Source organism: Maniola jurtina, chromosome 18 (genome assembly GCF_905333055.1).
Source record: "Maniola jurtina chromosome 18, ilManJurt1.1, whole genome shotgun sequence".
Lineage (NCBI taxonomy): Eukaryota > Metazoa > Arthropoda > Insecta > Lepidoptera > Nymphalidae > Maniola > Maniola jurtina.
Genome location: NC_060046.1, coordinates 7,497,992 through 7,517,201, shown reverse-complemented (window position 1 = coordinate 7,517,201; position 19,210 = coordinate 7,497,992). Strand labels below are relative to the sequence as shown.

Here is a 19,210-nt window from a genome sequence, read left to right as displayed (position 1 = left end):
TTATACTCATGGCGTTGAGGTCACTGAAAAAAGGTAACCTTTTAAAAGCTCAACTGCAGCTATCTTTAATCCAAACAATGGCTACAGGCTATTAGTAAAGCAGCATCTAGTTTTAAATCAGTTAAGCCTACCTATTTAATTTTTAGTTAAAAGTTACTTGTTAATTATAAAGCAAGTATATAGATATATTTATTGATAGTTATTAACCTTGTCGTAATTGGCTGTAAAACAATAGTCCTAGTAAAAATTGGCGCCATCAATAGATATCTAATGAATGATTATATTATCGAACTTGCACATTTGTTCACATTTGCATTTAAAATATTGTCAATGAATAAACGTTAACTAAACTACTTAGTTACTTAGTGATCTAAATAAATAAAGGAAAATGCTGACTGACTGACTGATCTATCAACGCATAGCTCAAACTACTGGTTGGATCGGGCTGTTTAGCATGCAGATAACTATTACGAGTATGTCCTAGACATCCGTTAAGAAAGAATTTTTGAAAATTTAACCTCAAAAGGGGTCAAATGGGGGTTTGAAATTTGTAGGCTACATTTTTAACAAACTAAAATATGTATCTAAACCAAATTGACATAATATATTTACAGCTTGTGTTGTGTGTGCTCTTTACTTTGTTTAGCAAAGACATCAAGTATTTGTGATAGATACAAGAAAAACAAGAGAAAAACCATTCAATTTTTAACAAATAGCAATGTTGCCAAGTAACTTAAGACAGCTAACGGTTATGAATATGATTGATTAATTATTATTGTTTATTATTAATTTCGGCTGTTAAACGCCTTTGAAGACGATCTATCTCAAGTTACTTCAAAAAACTGCTCAAAAAAGTGGACGAACGTGTCAGTAGGTGCCTAGGTAGGTATTCGGTCGTATGGCTATGTGTGGTGTGGTTAAATAAAACCATAAGTTACTTTAAGAGATAGATAGATATATAGGATTATTTAAATATTTATACCAGATTTATTTGGTGTTTTGAATAACGCGTGAAGTACTATTAAAATGAAATATGATGTTGAGAACGAACTTACTTTCAATACTAGAAGATGCCCGCGGCTTCGCCCGCGTGGATTTCGATTTTTTTTAATCCCGTAGGAACTCTTTGATTTTCCGGGATAAAAAGTAGCCTATGTGCTAATCCAGGATATTATCTATCTCCATTCTAAATTTCAGCCAAATCCATTCAGTAGTTATTGCGTGAAAGAGTAACAAACACACACACACACACACACACACACACATACAAACTTTCGCCTTTATAATATTAGTGTGATAAGTATGTAAATAGTAGGTAGGTACTATATAACAATTTACAAGGTTCAAGTGCAAGGGCCTCGTAAAAGACTAATAAAGTAAAGGATTCGCGCTGCATTGTGTTGAAACTTCAACTTCTTATGGATTTATTTATATACCTCATATTTACCAGTTGTAGTATACAAATAAAGAATAAAAAACAAAAATAATAAAAAATAAAGAAGAAATAAAGTGTAAAAAGATGGCATTGCTCCACACATTGACGTCGGAGCAATCTATTTATTTCTATATCAGTGGCTCCACACCACACTTGAAGCCTATGAAGATAGAAATATTATAACTTACAAGTTAATGGCTAGGTAAACTTTTTAATGTCTTAACCCAATGTGGTGTGGTGTGTGGATTGTCTACAAACAAAATAATATTAATAAATTATTGTTTTCTTAATAAAATGAGAATAAAAATCCAGATTAGGTCAAGAGTGGCCTACTCGTGACCTGGTGTCATTTATATTTAAATAGAATCGTTACAGCAACGTTTGCTTTAAAAATACATAAAATGTAATTGTGTTTTCTTAGTTTAGTATAATCCAGTCATCCTCTTGCCTTTTAAATAAACGCCCATGTAAACAAATTAAGTCCTTAAATTGAATAATATATTTTTCCCAAATTGGTCTAATTGATAAATTATATCGACTAACCTCTTACGTTAAAGGCGACAGCGCCGTATTGTGTCAGAGCCAGGGAGGTCATCACCCATTATCCATCTATTCCATACTTGCATATTATTATTATAAACATTAAACATACTAGCCGATGCCCGCAACTTCGCCCGCGTAGATTTAGGTTTACGAAATCCCGTGGGAACTCTTTGATTTTCCAGGATAAAAAGTAGTCTATGTGCTAATCCAGGATATTATCTATCTCCATTCCACAGCCAAATCCGTTTAATAGTTTAGAAGGAGTAACAAACATACACACACACACACACACACACATACAAAACTTTCGCCTTTATAATATTAGTGTAACAGAGATACCTACGAGAGATACATACCGGTGAACATGACAGAATAACATGGGTCGGCTACTTTTGATCCCGAAAAATGAAAAAAATCCATTGAATTTAAAAAAAACTAAATCCACATGGACGACATTTTGGACATCACCTACTTGGTACAGAGATAGCATCCTGGAAAATCGAAAAAGTAGTAGTCACAGGATTAAAAAACGTAAATCCACGTAGATCACACGTAGATGAAATCGTGGGTAATCTAGTAGATCTATACTAATAAATAAAATTGGAGTGTCTGTCTGTAATTTCGAAATAACTACCCCATATTAAGCTCATATGGTTATTTGAACGATACCAACACTGAACCACACGTTTTTAAAATGTTTGTCTGTCTGTCTGTCTGTCTGTCTGTCTGTCTGTCTGTCTGTCTGTCTGTCTGTCTGTTTGAAAAGGCTAATCTTTGGAACGGCTGAACCGATTTTGACGGGATTTTCACAGACAAGTAGAGGATTGACCTGGGTGTAACATAGGCTACTTTTTTAACCGACTTTCAAAAAGGGAGTTGTGTTTATCTACCTATGTACACCGAAATCTCCGAGATTTCTGAACCGATTTGCGTCATTTCTTTTTTAATCGATAGAGGAACTTTGCGACATTGTTTCACAAAAAATTTGGAGTCCAACTCCTCAATCCTAATGCTGCAGGGGATCTGACCAATCCACGCGGGCGAAGCTGCGGGCATCAGCTAGTTATAAATAAATACAAGTACTCTTAAACAAAGGATTTGTTTATAAGCGAACTAAAATATTCATACTTTGAAGCACAATGCGATCCGTAAAACAGATCACTCAAAATATTATATTCTTTTTTTACAACACCACAACAAAGCTTGCGAATTCTCAGAGTTATACAATGGGTCTGGACGTGTGCCATAATAGCAATCATATCTTTCAATTACTAGTATATTTTGTACTAGAGGATGCCCGCGACTTCGTCCGCGTGAATTTAGGTTTTTAAAGATCCCGTGGGAACTGTTTGATTTTCCGGGATAAAAAGTTGCCTATCTCAATTACAGGGACGCAGGCTACCTCGGTACCAAATTTCATACAAATCGGTTGAGCGGATGGGTTTTTGGGAATCCCGTGGGAACTCTGATTTTCCGGAATAAAAAGTAGCTTATGTCCGTCCACGGGATATAAGCTAACCTTGTACCACGTCAGAATCGGTTAAACTGTTGGGCCGTGAAAAGGTAGCAGACAGACAGACAGACCCACTTTCGAATTTATAAATTAGTATGGATATCAAACCAATTCGTAGTATACAAGTGTAAATTAAAAATTTATAACACCCCCGACGATCCAAAGTATTTGAGTTTTCCAAAACATCATTTTCAAAATAAATAATTATGTATTTAGGCAACGTCCATCTTGACAGCTTGACATTTGTCTATTGACATAATATTATGAAACTAACGGTTATCTAACCTTCTTTTCTACAAGAAAACTAGAAAAGAGCTGATAACTCTTAAACGGCTGAACCAATTTTTTTAGATTATAGCTAAGAACACTCTCGATCAAGCCACCTTTCCAACAAAAAAAACTAAATTAAAATCGGTTCATTCGTTTAGGCGCTACGATGCCACAGACAGATACACAGATACACAGATACACAGATACACAGACACACAGATACACAGATACACACGTCAAACTTATAACACCCTTCTTTTTGGGTCGGGGGTTAAAAATGACAGACGAGAGGATTATAGCAGCTGAGCTTTCAAGCTTGTTCACTTCGATAATAATTTGTCAAAAAAGACAATACAACATTTTAACAAATAACATCAATGCTAAGTAATTAACTAATCGACAAACAGGAACATAGACATGATGCTTCAGACATCTGGGAAAGGGTGAATACCGTGGATGCATGATTGAATACATATGATAATATAATAATATGTATAAAGAGAATTAGCTAGGTTACATAGTACATACGCGTCGACACCGTCGTGTACATTTAGGAAATAAGAATAAGAATATTTATTAATCATAAAATTATAACGTACAACAAGCACAAGCAATAAATATTTTAGTTAATAGGTAATTGGCACTTATTACATATCACTATAATTTTTGTTTGTTAGATGTTACAAAAAATAATATTTAGGTACATGAAAGAGTTATAACAAGAATTATTTTGTGAATTCTTAACGAATAGATGAAAGTACTTATAAACTATAATATAATGTCTCTTTTTAAATGCTCAAACTAGATAAATACCTAGATAAAGATCTAGCGATTACATCGCGCGTAAGTGCTTAGTCTATTAGATATTGAATTCAATTTTTAATTGTTTGTATATATGTTACGGGCAACGTGATTAATTGGGCATTATTAATAAGGACCGGCCATTATTAATAATGCCCAAGAGCGATGGGCAAAATGATTAATTTATCACTTTGACCGGCCATTATTAATAATTCCCGACGGCCCGTGGTCCATGTAATAAATCAGTGTTTGAGATAGCTTGAATTTATCACTTGGACCGGGCTGTATGAATAATTCCCTACTTGTAGCCGGGCAATGTGATAAATTGGACCGCGGCCGTTGGCAGGGGCGCGTACGTGCGGGGGGAGGGCCTTAGGTTAGGTTAGCTAAGGTTAGGTTAGGTTAGCTCCTCTTCCATTGGCAGAGGAAGCTCGAGTCACCCACTGCTGGTCATAAGATTATCGAAGCTATCCATCCCATCCTCGAGGATTGGACGAAGAGGAAGCATGGAGCACTCACGTTCCACTTTGTACAGGGTCTTACGGGGCACGGGTGCTTTGGAAGATACCTGTGCAGGGTGGCGCGAAGAGAGCCCACAGAGGAAAGCCACCAGTGCGGTAGTGTCTCAGACACGGCACAACATACGCTGGCAGAGTGCCAGGCGTGGACGAAGCCTCGCCAGTCACTGGTGGATATTATGGGGCAGGAGCTCACATTTCCCGCCGTGATTAAATCCATGGTGGACAGTGACAGAGCCTGGCAAGCGATGGTCTCCTTCAGCGAGGAAGTAATGACGCAGAAGGAGGCAGCGGAGCGGCTGAGAGAGGAAGCCGAAAGCTCTCATCCCATGCGCTGCAAGAGAATCGGGCGCAGGCGAGCTGCACACGACCGTCGCTTGCCCCCTTGAGTAGGGCCTCCGGGTAATAGACACGGGGAGTCTGTTACCCGCGGGAGAGTAGGTCCTTGAGTTGGAAGGCAAGCCCTTGTTTCCAGCGAGCCTTAAATGGTGTTGGGGCCCCTTTTAGTCCCAGAGCTGTGCCTGCCTTGGCGGGCACCGTTAACCGGGTCGCAGTTCAAAACGCTCGTGTCCCTGTGCCCAGCAACAACGATTGAGACGGTAAGCCGTGGGGTTTTAGTCGTTAAGAGTCCGACATAACCACCTCGCCTCGCCGAGCACGGTGGTATCCATGAGGATTTTCCCACGTATAAAAAAAAAGCTTAGGTTAGGTTAGGTTCTTTCATTTAATTAACAAAAACACTACAGTTCACCTATTTTATTACTTTGCCCAAGACAGGGTGGGCATTATTCATAATGGCCAGGAAAAGTGATTAATTATGCTGTTTTAAGCACATTGCCCAATTGAGTCGGGCATTATTAATACAGACCGGCCCTTATTAATAGTGCCCGGACTTATCAAATTGCCCGTAACATATATACAAACATTTCAGACGCCATGTAATATGAACGCCAAGTATGAACTGCATGTCTTGGTTAATATATCATTGGTGAACACGCACAATATCGACGTCGTAGACGTATTTGGGACAATGATATTTGCTTCTACTAATTGCCGTAATGAGTCTTATCTGTGTGTTCAGTCGCCACTACAACTGTTTGCCTACCGATCGACAGCAGCTCACCTTACACAAGGCTGAGTGCTCCATGAACATTGCAAACGTTTAGTATGCGTTGTGCATTCTAATTTATTAACTGTTAACTTTATCTACCTACTTAAAGTACGTAAATTAGTATTTTTTATTAACTGTTAACTTTATCTACCTACTTAAAGTAAATTAGTGTTTGCATAAAAATCATCGCGCGATATATTACCTTTCAACCTTTTTACCATGATTTCCGAGTTTTTGATTTCAAACTAAAATGTTGTACCATATCTCTGTTATATTGACACAAAAATCGTATTGAGCATGTTTTGGAAGTATAACATTTTATGAATTATTTTTATTACTTAACTACTATTTTATCATAATATTTAAATCGTGGAAGAAATATTACAAAATATTTTTATTCGAGCATACGTGCAGAGGATTCATAAAACTTTTGAGTCATAAATCATAATATTTACATTATCTTAGACGTACCTATAGGTAATACATAATGCTTTTAAAAATTATTTATAGATGCAAAACAGTGAATCATTAAAACCAATTGACCTAAAGTAACTTACTACGTTCGAGGATCAATAACAACTTTACTACAATATTTACAAATACCTACTATAAATATTTTAGTCATAGGTATGGCTATTACACAAATCGCATCAATTTATGAGAAAATTAATATCAGAAGTGAAAGTTGATGGTTTTCCAAGTATGGCTCTGTAATTGCAGGCATACGTAAGAAATAACATAAGGAGTCCTATAATTAAAGCGTCTCATAAGTTACCTTAATACGCAGTAGTTGCTTAAGCATATCTAAAGAACAAGATCTTAGGTAAATGTGGAAATATAAGTTATATTTCGACTCTCGCGAAGAATGGTCAACTACAATTTTGGCGAAATTCACTTTTTTGCATAAATAGGCTTGGAATTTTTTATACTATCATATTAATTTCAGTACATATAAATAAAACATAGATAAAGAATTTTCACCTAACTACAGTATGAACAATTCAAGTAAACATCGAGTGAAAATGGGACGGTTTAAAAATAATTTATTTAATTGGTAGTTTAAAATTAGTTCCGCTACATCTTGCTGAGTGAATTTGAAATCTATAAAATATTATAATAAAACCGTTGCAATAGCAATTAATCAAACGGGCTTTTTATTTAAGTAATAAAATTTTATGCTGAGGCCATTAAGCAAATATTAAATCCATGCTTCACTTTAAAGAACCTGTCGAAGCTTTCATTTTATACCTATAATAGCCATTTTAGGTATAATATTATTGTATTGAACTTTCTAACTTAAAAAATCAATTAGCAAATAATTGCAATATATTTAATATGGCCGAATTGGTAATATTATATTATATTCTTCGAACAGTAAAATATAGGCATTTATAGAAGATATTTCCTTCGGGATTTTATGTTTCGATTGCACTATAAAAACCACATCTATTAAGCTTACTGCGGACTATCCCGGTATAGTTTTACGAGTGATAAAAGATATGTCTATCTAGAATTGTTATTGGTTTGCATCTTTAATATTTCATGCTATTAGTGCAGTCGTATTAGCACTTAACTTATCCGGTTCAAATATTTTAATCGACCTACCTTTTTAAAATACATAGAAGCATTAATATTAAGAACCAGTCCTGCAAACTAACAGTTTATAATAATTACCATTTATTGTGTTGTCAGTATAGAATTCCACTGTATATTTTATGGTTTGTTTCTCTATACATATAATTGTAACTACGTATTAGCGTCATCGATGTATATGGATGGGCCCTTCGAAGATAAAAAACGCGCTCAAAAAGTCAAGAGAATTTGCAAAAGTCTCTTGACTTTGTCAATGACGATGACGAAAGATTCAAGCGTATTTTTGCGGACGGAATTGTATGGGAAAGGCTAATCCATATACATCGATGATTAGCGTACGTACCTGTAGCGTACCAGCTATATGCTGCACACTTGCAGTCAAATAGTTGTAATGGAACAATAATTTTATTAACCCCTGACCCAAAAAGAGGGGTGTTATGAGTTTGACGTGTGTATCTGTGTATCTGTCTGTGGCATCGTAGCTCCTAAACTAATGAACCGCTTTTAATTGTTTTTTTTTTTGTTTGAAAGGTGATCGAGAGTGTTCTTAGCTATAATCCAAGAAAATCGATTCAGCCGTTTGAAAGTTATCAGCTCTTTTCTAGTTACTGTAACCTTCACTTTACGGAGGTGTTATAAATTTTTAATTTACACTTGTTGTTGTTCCATTTAGACACCAATTAACGAATCAAAGTATAACGAAGAAAAAATAAATCTTCTTATTCGACGTTTTTCTCCGACTTCATCGCTTTACAATCGTATTCTTCTTCTTTTTCGATCTGCAAAAAATTGTTTTTTTGTTTCGCAGGCCATCCGTAACGTTCATCACACCAGCGTTAGTGATAGAGCGGCACAGCGTGCGCGGGCGCACGCGTGATCGGCCGCAGGAAACGGCTACTGCTTGTCACTACACTGGTTCTGTGAGAGGGCAGCCCAGCTCCGCCGTCGCTCTCTCCGCCTGCAATGGCTTGGTAAGATTAATTGAAATAATATTTTATTGCTTCCGAAGCCCAGAATTAAAATAGCGTTTATCTACTCAGATACATACTTACGTATTGTTTGCTACTCTGTTCTAGGCTTCGATGAACTAGATCATTAATTTATTTCAGGTTATATCCAGACTAATATTAGAAATGCGAAAGTGTGTCTGTCTGTCTGTTACCTTTTCACGGTCCAACAGTGATGAAATTTGGTACAGTTAGCTTACATCCCAAGGAAGGACATACTTTTTATCCCGGAAAATCAAAGAGTTCCCACGGGATTCTTAAAAGTCTATCTGTTTAACCGATTTATGTGAAATTTGGTACACAGATAGCTTGCATTCCGGAAATTGACATTAGCAACTCTTTATCCTGGAAAATCAAAGAGTTCCAACAGGATTTAAAAAAACTAAATCCACGCAGACGAAGTCGCGGGCATCATTTTGTAGTTTATAATTTTAAAGGTTAAATTATTGAATTTCAAATCGATGAAATTATTTGGTCGATTTACTCGTATGCATTGAATATTTTCTCCAGTAGAGTCAATGTTAGTCAGAGGCCTAAGGCTTGTATTGACTCTACTAAGTTTTATTTGGATTTTGGATGCAGTTAAACTCCCCTTGACTGTTTGATCTCTACTTAGTATAAAAATTTTCAAAAGAAAAATAAAACCGACTTCAAAATTGTAATTTTTTTATTTCACAATTTTTAGTGGCCCCACTGTACTATAAAATGCTATGCCCAGTTAAAACCATACTGTTTACTAAGCTATTACACTGATCGCGAGCAATTTGCACTTATCCATTGAGGAGTTCTGTTCTCCATCTCCGAAGATATTCATCAGATCTTCAACAAATGTATATGGGACCACCTGCACAGTATACCCTTTGAAACAAAAATAAATATTTCCAAATCGGTCCAGGCATCTTTGAGTAATCGGGGAACATACATAAAAAAAAAAGATATTTAAATCACAATACGTTCCCAGTTCGCTCTACTATTTTACATCAGACAATTTTTTTTTTCTTTTTAAAAATATTATTATTGTTTACTTTTATTGTAGTTTTACTGTAGTATATTTATTGTATTATAGTAGACCAGCTGATGCCCGCGATTTCGTTCGAGTGGATATAGGTTTTTTTTTAATTTTTGTGGGAACTCTTTGATTTTCCGGGATAAAAGTAACCTATGTGCTAATCCAGGGTATATTCTATCTCCATTCTAAATTTCAGCCCAATCCGTCCAGTAGTTTTTGCGTGAAGGAGTAACAAACATACACACACACACACACACACACACACATGCACACATACAAACTTTCTCCTTTATAATGTTATAGTGTGAAGTGTGATATTTAAGTAGAAAAAAAATTAAATAGTCGCATTTACGTACCTACTTATCAGTAAACAAGGTTACAATAAATTGATTCCAAGCATACTGTAGCATTAAGCATATCACTACATTAATCTCAGTAATCGAACAATCAGAATACCCTTCCATTAATCTTGCAAAGATGCCAATTGGTACAAAAATACCAACAATTCTAAACCGGCCCTACAGCTGTTGTACTGCTTGTGCCTTCGTGCGTGCGGTCCGTGTAGGTAGAATTCTGAAAACAAAATAAAACCACCACCTTTTATGTCTACAACTTCGAATCGTTACTTTTATATTGACAGTTTTACAATTTATAAATAAACGAAGATGAATGAGCTTTTAGTGTTAGACTGTTAACGGACGAGGTCAACGCAAAATTCTATTAATGGTACGCCTTATAAGGCCTACACCTTAGTTAATGGCAATTTTAGTAGCTTAGATGCATAAAACTTTTATTTCTTAGTATCAACTACCATAAAGACGCCGCTAAGTGAATATAAAGCGTTTCTTACTTATTTTTTATTAATTTTAAGGTGTGCTTACGCTACTTAATGAGTTCCTGAATGGATTTTTTATTTTGCGTAAAACGTTATCAGATCGCGGAAATATTTGTATTTTTTTGTTGTTGATTGCGAAACATGTTGTTTAAATGATACAGTAATTTAATAAAAAGCGAGCATTCTTTATTATTAGTTATTTTTATATGGAGGAATTATCGTATTAAATTATAAATAATGTTAAATTTTGATATTTATAATGATTTCTATAAAAAAAAAAGAAAAACATAATTAGTTCTAATCTTAATCTAATGATCCCTTTAATCTATCAAAATCAGTAATCATTTTTCCAAAAAACCAGCCAAGTATGAGTTAGGCCCACTGAGGGTTCCATATAGTTTGGAAAAACTTAATTTTTAACTTAAAGTATAGTTATTCTTTCAGATTTTTAGATTGCAAACTTCGGAGATAAGGGAGGATTTTTTATGGTATTTTAAATCTTAAATCAAAATTTATTTGAGAATGTGCAAATGAAGCCCTTTCACATTCCCTGATCTAGTAACCCCACTTTAAAATTTCGTCCCCTTTCTCCCCTTTTGAAATAACAGTATTTTTTATTATTTAATTTTCAAAAGGGTTAGGCAAGGATTATGTATTTACAAATTAAAACTGTTTATCAAGTCATTATTAGTAGCAGAAATAAGCAGGTGTGTCAGACGGACTAACAGATGGACTTAACCGCACCATAAGGTTCCTTTTTTACCTATCAACAATTTTAATTCAGAACCCTAAAAACGATGTTTAAAACAATTTGGAATCGCATTTTCATTATAATGTTTTTTCTTGGTGTTAACCGTTGACTTTACCCTCATCTCCGAGTCGACCCTATCAAATTTAAGCTTCATATAGCTAATAGAATTTTTGTAACATACATCTTTGTCGTTTTTTGATGCCTTTCAGTCGTGCGTTAAAAGCAATCATAATAAGTTTTTTGTTATTTATAGACTTGTGGGTTGGAACTCTTCATCTTGATAATGGTCAATTTTTTATAAATATCAATGTCAAGATGTGCTAAGATTAAACTTGATTGTAGATATTTCAAAAATTTTAATATTTGAAACATTGTTTCTTTAAAAAATAAGTATAATATTATTATGACGGTAAAGTGGCTTAAGTCGTAAACTCGTACCTACTACATATCTATGTATATAAATCGTATGTAAGAAATAATTAAAATAAAGCCGTTAAAAGGAAAATTTTACAACACTATAACTTATACGTCATTTGTATTCTAATTTATGAAATAGCTTTTGCCGCCCACGGGATTCGTTGGCAAACTTATAATTAGTATTATAAACCTATATTAAATTTTATTTGGGAATGTATTAAGCTATTAATCACACTCACACTAGATTTAAATAAAATTTTATATTGAATAACGCAGTAAGTATATAATTTTTTCGTTTTCGTTACAAAATATTTTAAGGCCCTTGGAACGTTGTATTAATTAAAAAAAATATTATATAAAAACATAAGACAGGTATGTTATAGGCGATTAGATATTAAATGAAGATAGAGAAATACAAATCACAGTTTATTTTATTTAATCTTATAGAATGTACAGCTATTTTCTTACATTTAGTGCCATAAAAACCACTTGACTAAAGAGGTAATATGGTAGAGTGCGGGAAAGAAAAGTGTGGTCCATCGTTTAAAGTAATTTAATTAAGATTATCTCAAATTTATTCCGAAGAAAAAGAAACAAATTGCGATCAGCCGTTGGTTGTAATGTTCTTTATGGTAATATGAGGTTCCGAAACCTGTTCACATGATCCTTATGAAGATAACGCATATTTAGTTACGATGTAAATGTCTGGAAAGGAGGAGTTGCCGAAAAAATGGCAGCCTTTTATAGAAAATTAAAATCATGGGACTTCATGTCTTCGAAAATTTTTGATCACTATTAAAATTTCAAAAAGTCTACGTAATAGAGACAAGGTTCCGATTAATTGATTTCCAATGACTTCTATGTATACTACAGAAGTCATTGGTTTCCTTTCAGATTTTCATAATGGCTTTAGCAGTAGGTATCTAAGATATCTAATAAAACATGGTTTTATGTCTACCTCTAAAACTTTATTTTATCTAGACCTTTATTTATCACACTAATATTATAAAGACGAAAGTTTGTATGTGTGTGTGTGTGTGTGTGTGTGTATGTTTGTTACTCCTTCACGCAAAAACTACTGGACGGATTGGGCTGAAATTTAGAATGGAGATAGATTATACTCTGGATTAGCACATAGGCTACTTTTTATCCCGGAAAATCAAAGAGTTCCCACGGGATTTTTGAAAAACTACATCCACGCGAACGAAGTCGCGGGCATCAACTAGTATTCTTATAAATCTGGTTTATACGTACTTAATATTATGTCAATAGTCAAAATGCCCCGATGCCTAGGTTTGCCTAGGAAGTCAATAATGCGTTTGTTAAATTGAGTTTTGATTTGTGACTACAAAATTTTGGAACTTCTAGGATTGCCCAAAAATTGCTAGGAAATGGTTGAAGGCTTCAAGCATCTGGGTATTTCAGGAAATGCCTAGGAAAACCTAGTAGGTACTATATCAAATATGTATTCAAAAATGGGTACTGACTACTGAAGTAGTATCGTATCACCGCGCTCAAGCACTGTAACTAGCTCGGTCAAGTGGATCAACTCGGCAGCGACACCAGTGTTTTTGTTTTATATCAATTACATCAACACTCACTTAATTTCAGTACATATAAACGCTATATTCGTTGTATTGAAAGCCTTCCTAATAAATATTACAGTTAAACAATCGATTAACTGTATTAGTAAGTATGCTAGACTAATTACATACTAATTAGACTAGTACACTTACTAATGGAAACTTACACATTTACTTACATAATATTAGGTACTTAGACTCGGTGATGATTTGTTCGCTTTTATTTATATTGTGCCTCAAGTTTAATTAATTGGCTTTAGATTCAAGTCCTAGAAATCAGAATTAATTAATAGATGTGTAACTAATTGTGAGATTCTCCCGCGCTGACGGATATTGAGTATTGACCTATCATTCTGTGCTATTGTAAAACTTTTATTTGTTTAGCGTTACTGTTTAATTTACGTTTCATAGAAAGCTAGAGGTAATCGAATTATTTTTGAATATACCTATTACTAGGTACAAGTGAGCTGTTCTAAATCGGCGAAACGCGGTTCTCGTACTTACTTATCCAACCGATATCATTATACTTACTTATTTAGGAAATTTTGTTCTACGTGTGGGTTCTTCCTAATAACTAAGGAATATTTTCTTTCGAAATATACGTATAGTAAAATCTTTCAAACAACAAAAGTCCAAGCGAGTTTAGATACCTAAACGATAAAATTACTAAACTAAAACTTCCTTTATTTTTCCACATACGAGGCGGCAGTGAATTATTTCACCAACCAAGTCATAATTAGTTTTGTGGTCATTTCGTAGAAAAGTATAGCTAAGCAGTATAAAAATTTGAATAAAACCCACATTTAAAAGTGTATTTTAGGAATTATGCCAATGAATAAAACATATTTAATATGAGGTAGCTATTTGGATAAATTTTAGAAATAGGATAAATTCAACAGTAGTTATCAAAAGTTTGGATTTTCCTTATCTACAAACCAAGCATGGCGAATTCAGGAAGTCCGATTTGTGAACAATTCCATAATAACCAGCTCGTTGGAAAGCCTATAGATCATCTGGTAGAGAGACGTAATTTCTCTTTGCGCGTTCTATCACATTTATAGCGGGGAATGCTCTGAGGAGTTTTTTGACCTTATTCCACAGTTCATTTTTCAACCACACTGCATGTCACCGAAAGCAATTTCACTCTCACCACCTGGGTGCCTTGTGCACTTCAACCACTCATTGTTCCAGATCTTTTTTCTACGCACATGCAAATTGTGGAACAAACTCCCTACGACGGGTGTTCTAACTAGATTTCAACATGGGGTTATTCTAGGGCGGATCAACTTTTTGAAAAAAGTGGCAACGCATTGGCGGTTTCTCTAATGCTGCAAAATGCAAATTTTTTAAAATTTTCATGGCGGCCATTTTGAAATGTTTATTATTTGTTATTATAGCGGCAATAGAAATATACATTCAGTGAAAATTTCAATTCTCTGACTATTATTACGATTCACGAGATACAGCCCGCTGACAGACAGACGGTAGGACGGACGGACGGACGGACGGACGAACAGCAGAGGCTTAGGAATAGGGTTCCGTTGGCACCATTGGGTACGGAACCCTAAAAAGCAATATTATTATCAACAAGAGGTTTGTATCTATAGCTCCCAATTTGGCCTGTAAATAGATAACGTAGTTAAAGCTTATCGCTTGGAAATCAATTTCAAGGTAGGTCCTGCTGTTTATAGTTGGAATAACTACGACTTTAGCATATAGCTTTGAACAAGATAAATACCTGAGTTTTTTGTTCTCGGAGACCTGTTTTTTTTTTTTTTTAAGATAGTAGAATTTAACAATGAAAGTTTGCGCTTAACAAATAATTTGATTTTTGTTATTTTCATACAGCACCGAGACAGAATATAAAAAGATATCATAATTACTGTAATTAATGAATATTCCCAATAGATTTTTTATACAATATTCAACTATTGACAGGTATATCTATTTATTTTTTATAGCTTTTGTATAATAATTGTTAGCTGTACGCGGTATTCAGGCAATTTCTAGGGTAAAATAATATTGGATGAGCTACTTTGTAATTGACTTTCGCGGCCTTCCGTGCGCAAGGCCGGCGACATACAGGCTGGCCGGAGGACGGGCTCCGGCCGCTCAACTTAATAACTGCGTAGATGAGGGCAGTAGATTGTTCCAACATGCAATTTCACTTATGAATGACCACGCTAATCCTAAAACTGGTTACTCAATACTATTTAACTCTTGATACCTACGTAGATATTTTATCTAAGTAGGTTTGCATATAATAATGTAGATGCCATGTAGAAACCAATAGGGTTATGGGTTTAATATAAACAGCCATATCCTTTCCAGGTTAGCCCGCTTCCATCTTAGACTGCATCATCGCTTACCACCAGGTAAGATCGCAGTCAAGGGCTAACTTGTATCTGAATTGGAAAATGAATGGACATTAAAAGTAGATTTTCTCTGGAGGTTTCGGCCGTGGCTAGTTACCACCCTACCAGCAAAGCCGTGCCGCCAAGCGATTTAGCGTTCCGGTGTAGTACCGTGTAGAAACCAAAGGGTTTTGGGTTTGATAAAAATTGCCATACCCCTTCCAGGTTAGCCCGCTTCCACCTTAGACTGCATCATCACTTACCACCAGGTGAGATTGCAATCAAGGGCTAACTTGTATCTGAATAAAAGAAACACATCAGAATTCAGAAATCTCATTTATTTTCAACACACAGACACACTATTTCATGATATTCAATTTTTGATTACAATCTTTGAAAGGTGACTCTATCTAGCTCGGTTTCTATTTGCTGCTTATCTAATATAAATCATACGGCAATCATGCGATCACTGAGTACGAGTTATCATCCGGATGAAATAGTTTCTATTAGATTTGCGCAAAACCGCGTCGGCCTCTTTATCAATCAATTTATCTACAGACGCGAGATTTGTTGACCCACTGACTGCTAAACCGGTTTGACACTTAACAGCCGATTCACTATTTTAGCGTTGCTTTAGAAACTTTTTATTTTGAAAATGCTAACCCATTAATTGATACTAACCGTTTCACAATATTACATTTACCACAAGGGCTAATATAAAAACTTAACTATTTAATTCAACAAAATGAAATATAACCACTTTTATCTGGCTCATTTTTTGGCCAATAGATCAGCGTGGCTATTCGGCGTGGAAAATCCAATATTCTTAGAAAAGTTTTAGGCAGGCATAATTTGTGTAGTGATAGGCTAGCTTTAAGTTTATTGTAACTCCTAGATTTATTCCTGTACTTGTGCTATAAGACCTACCTATCTGCCAAATTTCATGATTGTAGGTCAATGGGAAGTACCCTATAGGTTTCTTGACAAACACGACGGACAGACAGACAGACAACAAAGTGATCCTATAAGGGTTCCGTTTTTCCTTTTGAGGTGCGGAACCCTAAAAACACGATTAATTTAAAATATCCCTACTGACGTGAATATTTTTTATATTTTTTTTTAATAAAACCATTTTATTTAATTTTTTTTTAATTTTTTTTTTTATAGGCAGGTCTTCTACGAACGGAACATGGCGAATATTGGATAGAGCCCTCCAATCAAATACCCACCGATGAAAATTCAGGTCGACCACATGTTATATTTAAGAGATCTGCCGTTGATAAAGTAAAGGCATTCCATAGAAGAAAAAGAGAAGTAGATGGCAGAACAAACTCATATACAAATTTAAGTAGGAATAATAACGATAAAAATACCACAGAACAGAAACTAAAACACAATAATAGAAGAAGCCGGAAAGAAGCTATTGATAGACAGAGACGTAAATTTTTAGAGGAAAGAAGAAGACGATTGGAAGAGTTAAGGAAAGACCCGGCGGCCTATCGGAGGCATCAAAGAAAATTACGAATGGAAGGAAGAAGATTGAAGTCTTCGTCAACGTCAACATTGTCATCATCATCAAGAAGTGTGTCTGTAGAAAACAGTAAAACCAGTAAATCCCTCGAACAATTTGGAAGCGCCAAGAACCACACGCAGCACAAGTTAAGCAATGAACAAAGATCACGACGAATCAGAACAAGGCGGAAGAGAATCCGAAGATCTAAAAATTGTGCTACAAAACAACCTCCTTATCAATGGAAAGAGAAGAATTTCAAAAATGAATCAGAAGAATTGAAAAAAAATAGATACAATAAGGTTGGTGCAAACATTTTTTAAGGCTTTATAATATGTCTCTTGTAATATAATTAACCCCCGACCCAAAAAGAGGTGTGTTATAAGTTTGACGTGTGTATCTGTGAATCTGTCTGTGGCATCGTAGCTCCTAAACTAATGAACCGATTTTAATTTATTTTTATTTGTTTGAAAGATGGCTTGATCGAGAGTGTTCTTAGCTATAATCCAAGAAAATCGGTTCAGCCGTTTGAAAGTAATTATCAACTCTTTTCTAGTTACTACAGTAACTAGAAAACCTTCACTTGTCGGGGGTGTTATAAATTTTTAATTTACACTTGTTTAGTAGGTACTTAAAATAAAAACATTATTTCAGAAATACAGCCGATCCCAACACAAGCAAATGAACAGGCACTATTATGATGCATCGAAACGTTCGACCCGCTCGGTTAGTAAGCCGAGACACGTTGAAGTATTACTTGTCGCCGACAAGTCTATGACCGATTTCCACAATCAAGGCAACTTGGAAACTTATCTACTTACGATCATGAACATGGTACGTATCGACATATTATTAATATCGTATATTCACATTGATAAAAAAATATGTACCTACAACGTTTTGTAATCGTAAATTTAATCTTATACAGTATGATGTAGATCGTAGATATTTAAGTAATGCTTTCGCTTTCAAGTGTGAGTAAAATATTACCTACTAGCTGATACCCGCGACTTCGTTCGCGTGGATGTAGGTTTTTTTTAATTCCCGTGGGTACTCTTTGATTTTCAGGGATAAAAAGTAGCCTATGTGCTAATCCAGGGTATAATCTATCTCCATTCTAAATTTCAGCCCAATCCGTCTAGTCGTTTTTGCGTGAAGGAGTAACAAACATACACACACACACATACATACACACTTTCTCCTTTATAATATTAGTGTGATATTTTGTTTAGGTCTCATCGCTTTACATGGATCCATCGATAGGCAATTATATAAAGGTTGTCGTGGTGAAAATTGTACTAGTGGAAGAAATGCGTGCTGCGCCCGAACTCGATGTAACCACAAATGCTGATTACACCCTCGCATCGTTTTGTCGCTGGCAACACCAACTCAACCCTCAGAATGACAACGATCCTCACCATCACGATGTGGCCATCCTAGTCACGAGACAAGATATCTGCAGTCAGCACGACGCTCCTTGTAGGTATGATATTGTTTTATTTTCATTACTTAAAGGCCGATTCATACCAATTGCGTATGCAGCACGTACACGTGACACGTGCGTAGTGACGCGCGTGAATCCGTAGACATAACTGCACGCATTACGTCTACGTGAACATTCATGCCACGCAAGCGGTATGCCATGTTTCATACAGTTCTATTCATTACAACGCAATGGTATGTGCTACATCTACACTTACGCAACGCTTACGCAGCCTGTGTGAACGAGCTGTTAATCAGGAAGAAGACTAATCAATTCCATTAGCTCTTTACGTATCTATCTGTCTCGACTTCAGTGATCAATCATAACACAAAATCTATTTTAAATAACTCAATGCTTGACGATCCAATAGAAAAATCTTCAAAATGTTATTTATCGTTCATCGGTTGAATTGAAACTTTGTATGACTGTTGTTGGCACTTGCGTAATAATTTCTATCATATTATCATATATCACTAT

General features: G+C 35.2%; 1 protein-coding gene and 1 long non-coding RNA gene across 2 annotated transcripts in view; both read left to right on the top strand.

Moving 5' to 3' along the window:
* The window catches only part of LOC123874200 (A disintegrin and metalloproteinase with thrombospondin motifs 7), a 101,579-nt gene that overhangs the window by 53,000 nt on the left and 29,369 nt on the right, over positions 1-19,210 (top strand). The window contains exons 4-7 of the mRNA XM_045919440.1: positions 8,593-8,755; positions 16,908-17,552; positions 17,905-18,084; positions 18,483-18,733. Of these exons, the coding sequence (XP_045775396.1) occupies positions 8,593-8,755; positions 16,908-17,552; positions 17,905-18,084; positions 18,483-18,733 (1,239 nt within the window). The remainder of the gene's footprint in view (positions 1-8,592; positions 8,756-16,907; positions 17,553-17,904; positions 18,085-18,482; positions 18,734-19,210) is intronic.
* LOC123874202 lies at positions 15,661-16,049 on the top strand. The gene is made up of 2 exons (XR_006797852.1): positions 15,661-15,761; positions 16,010-16,049. It is a non-coding gene; the product is annotated as an uncharacterized LOC123874202 (long non-coding RNA).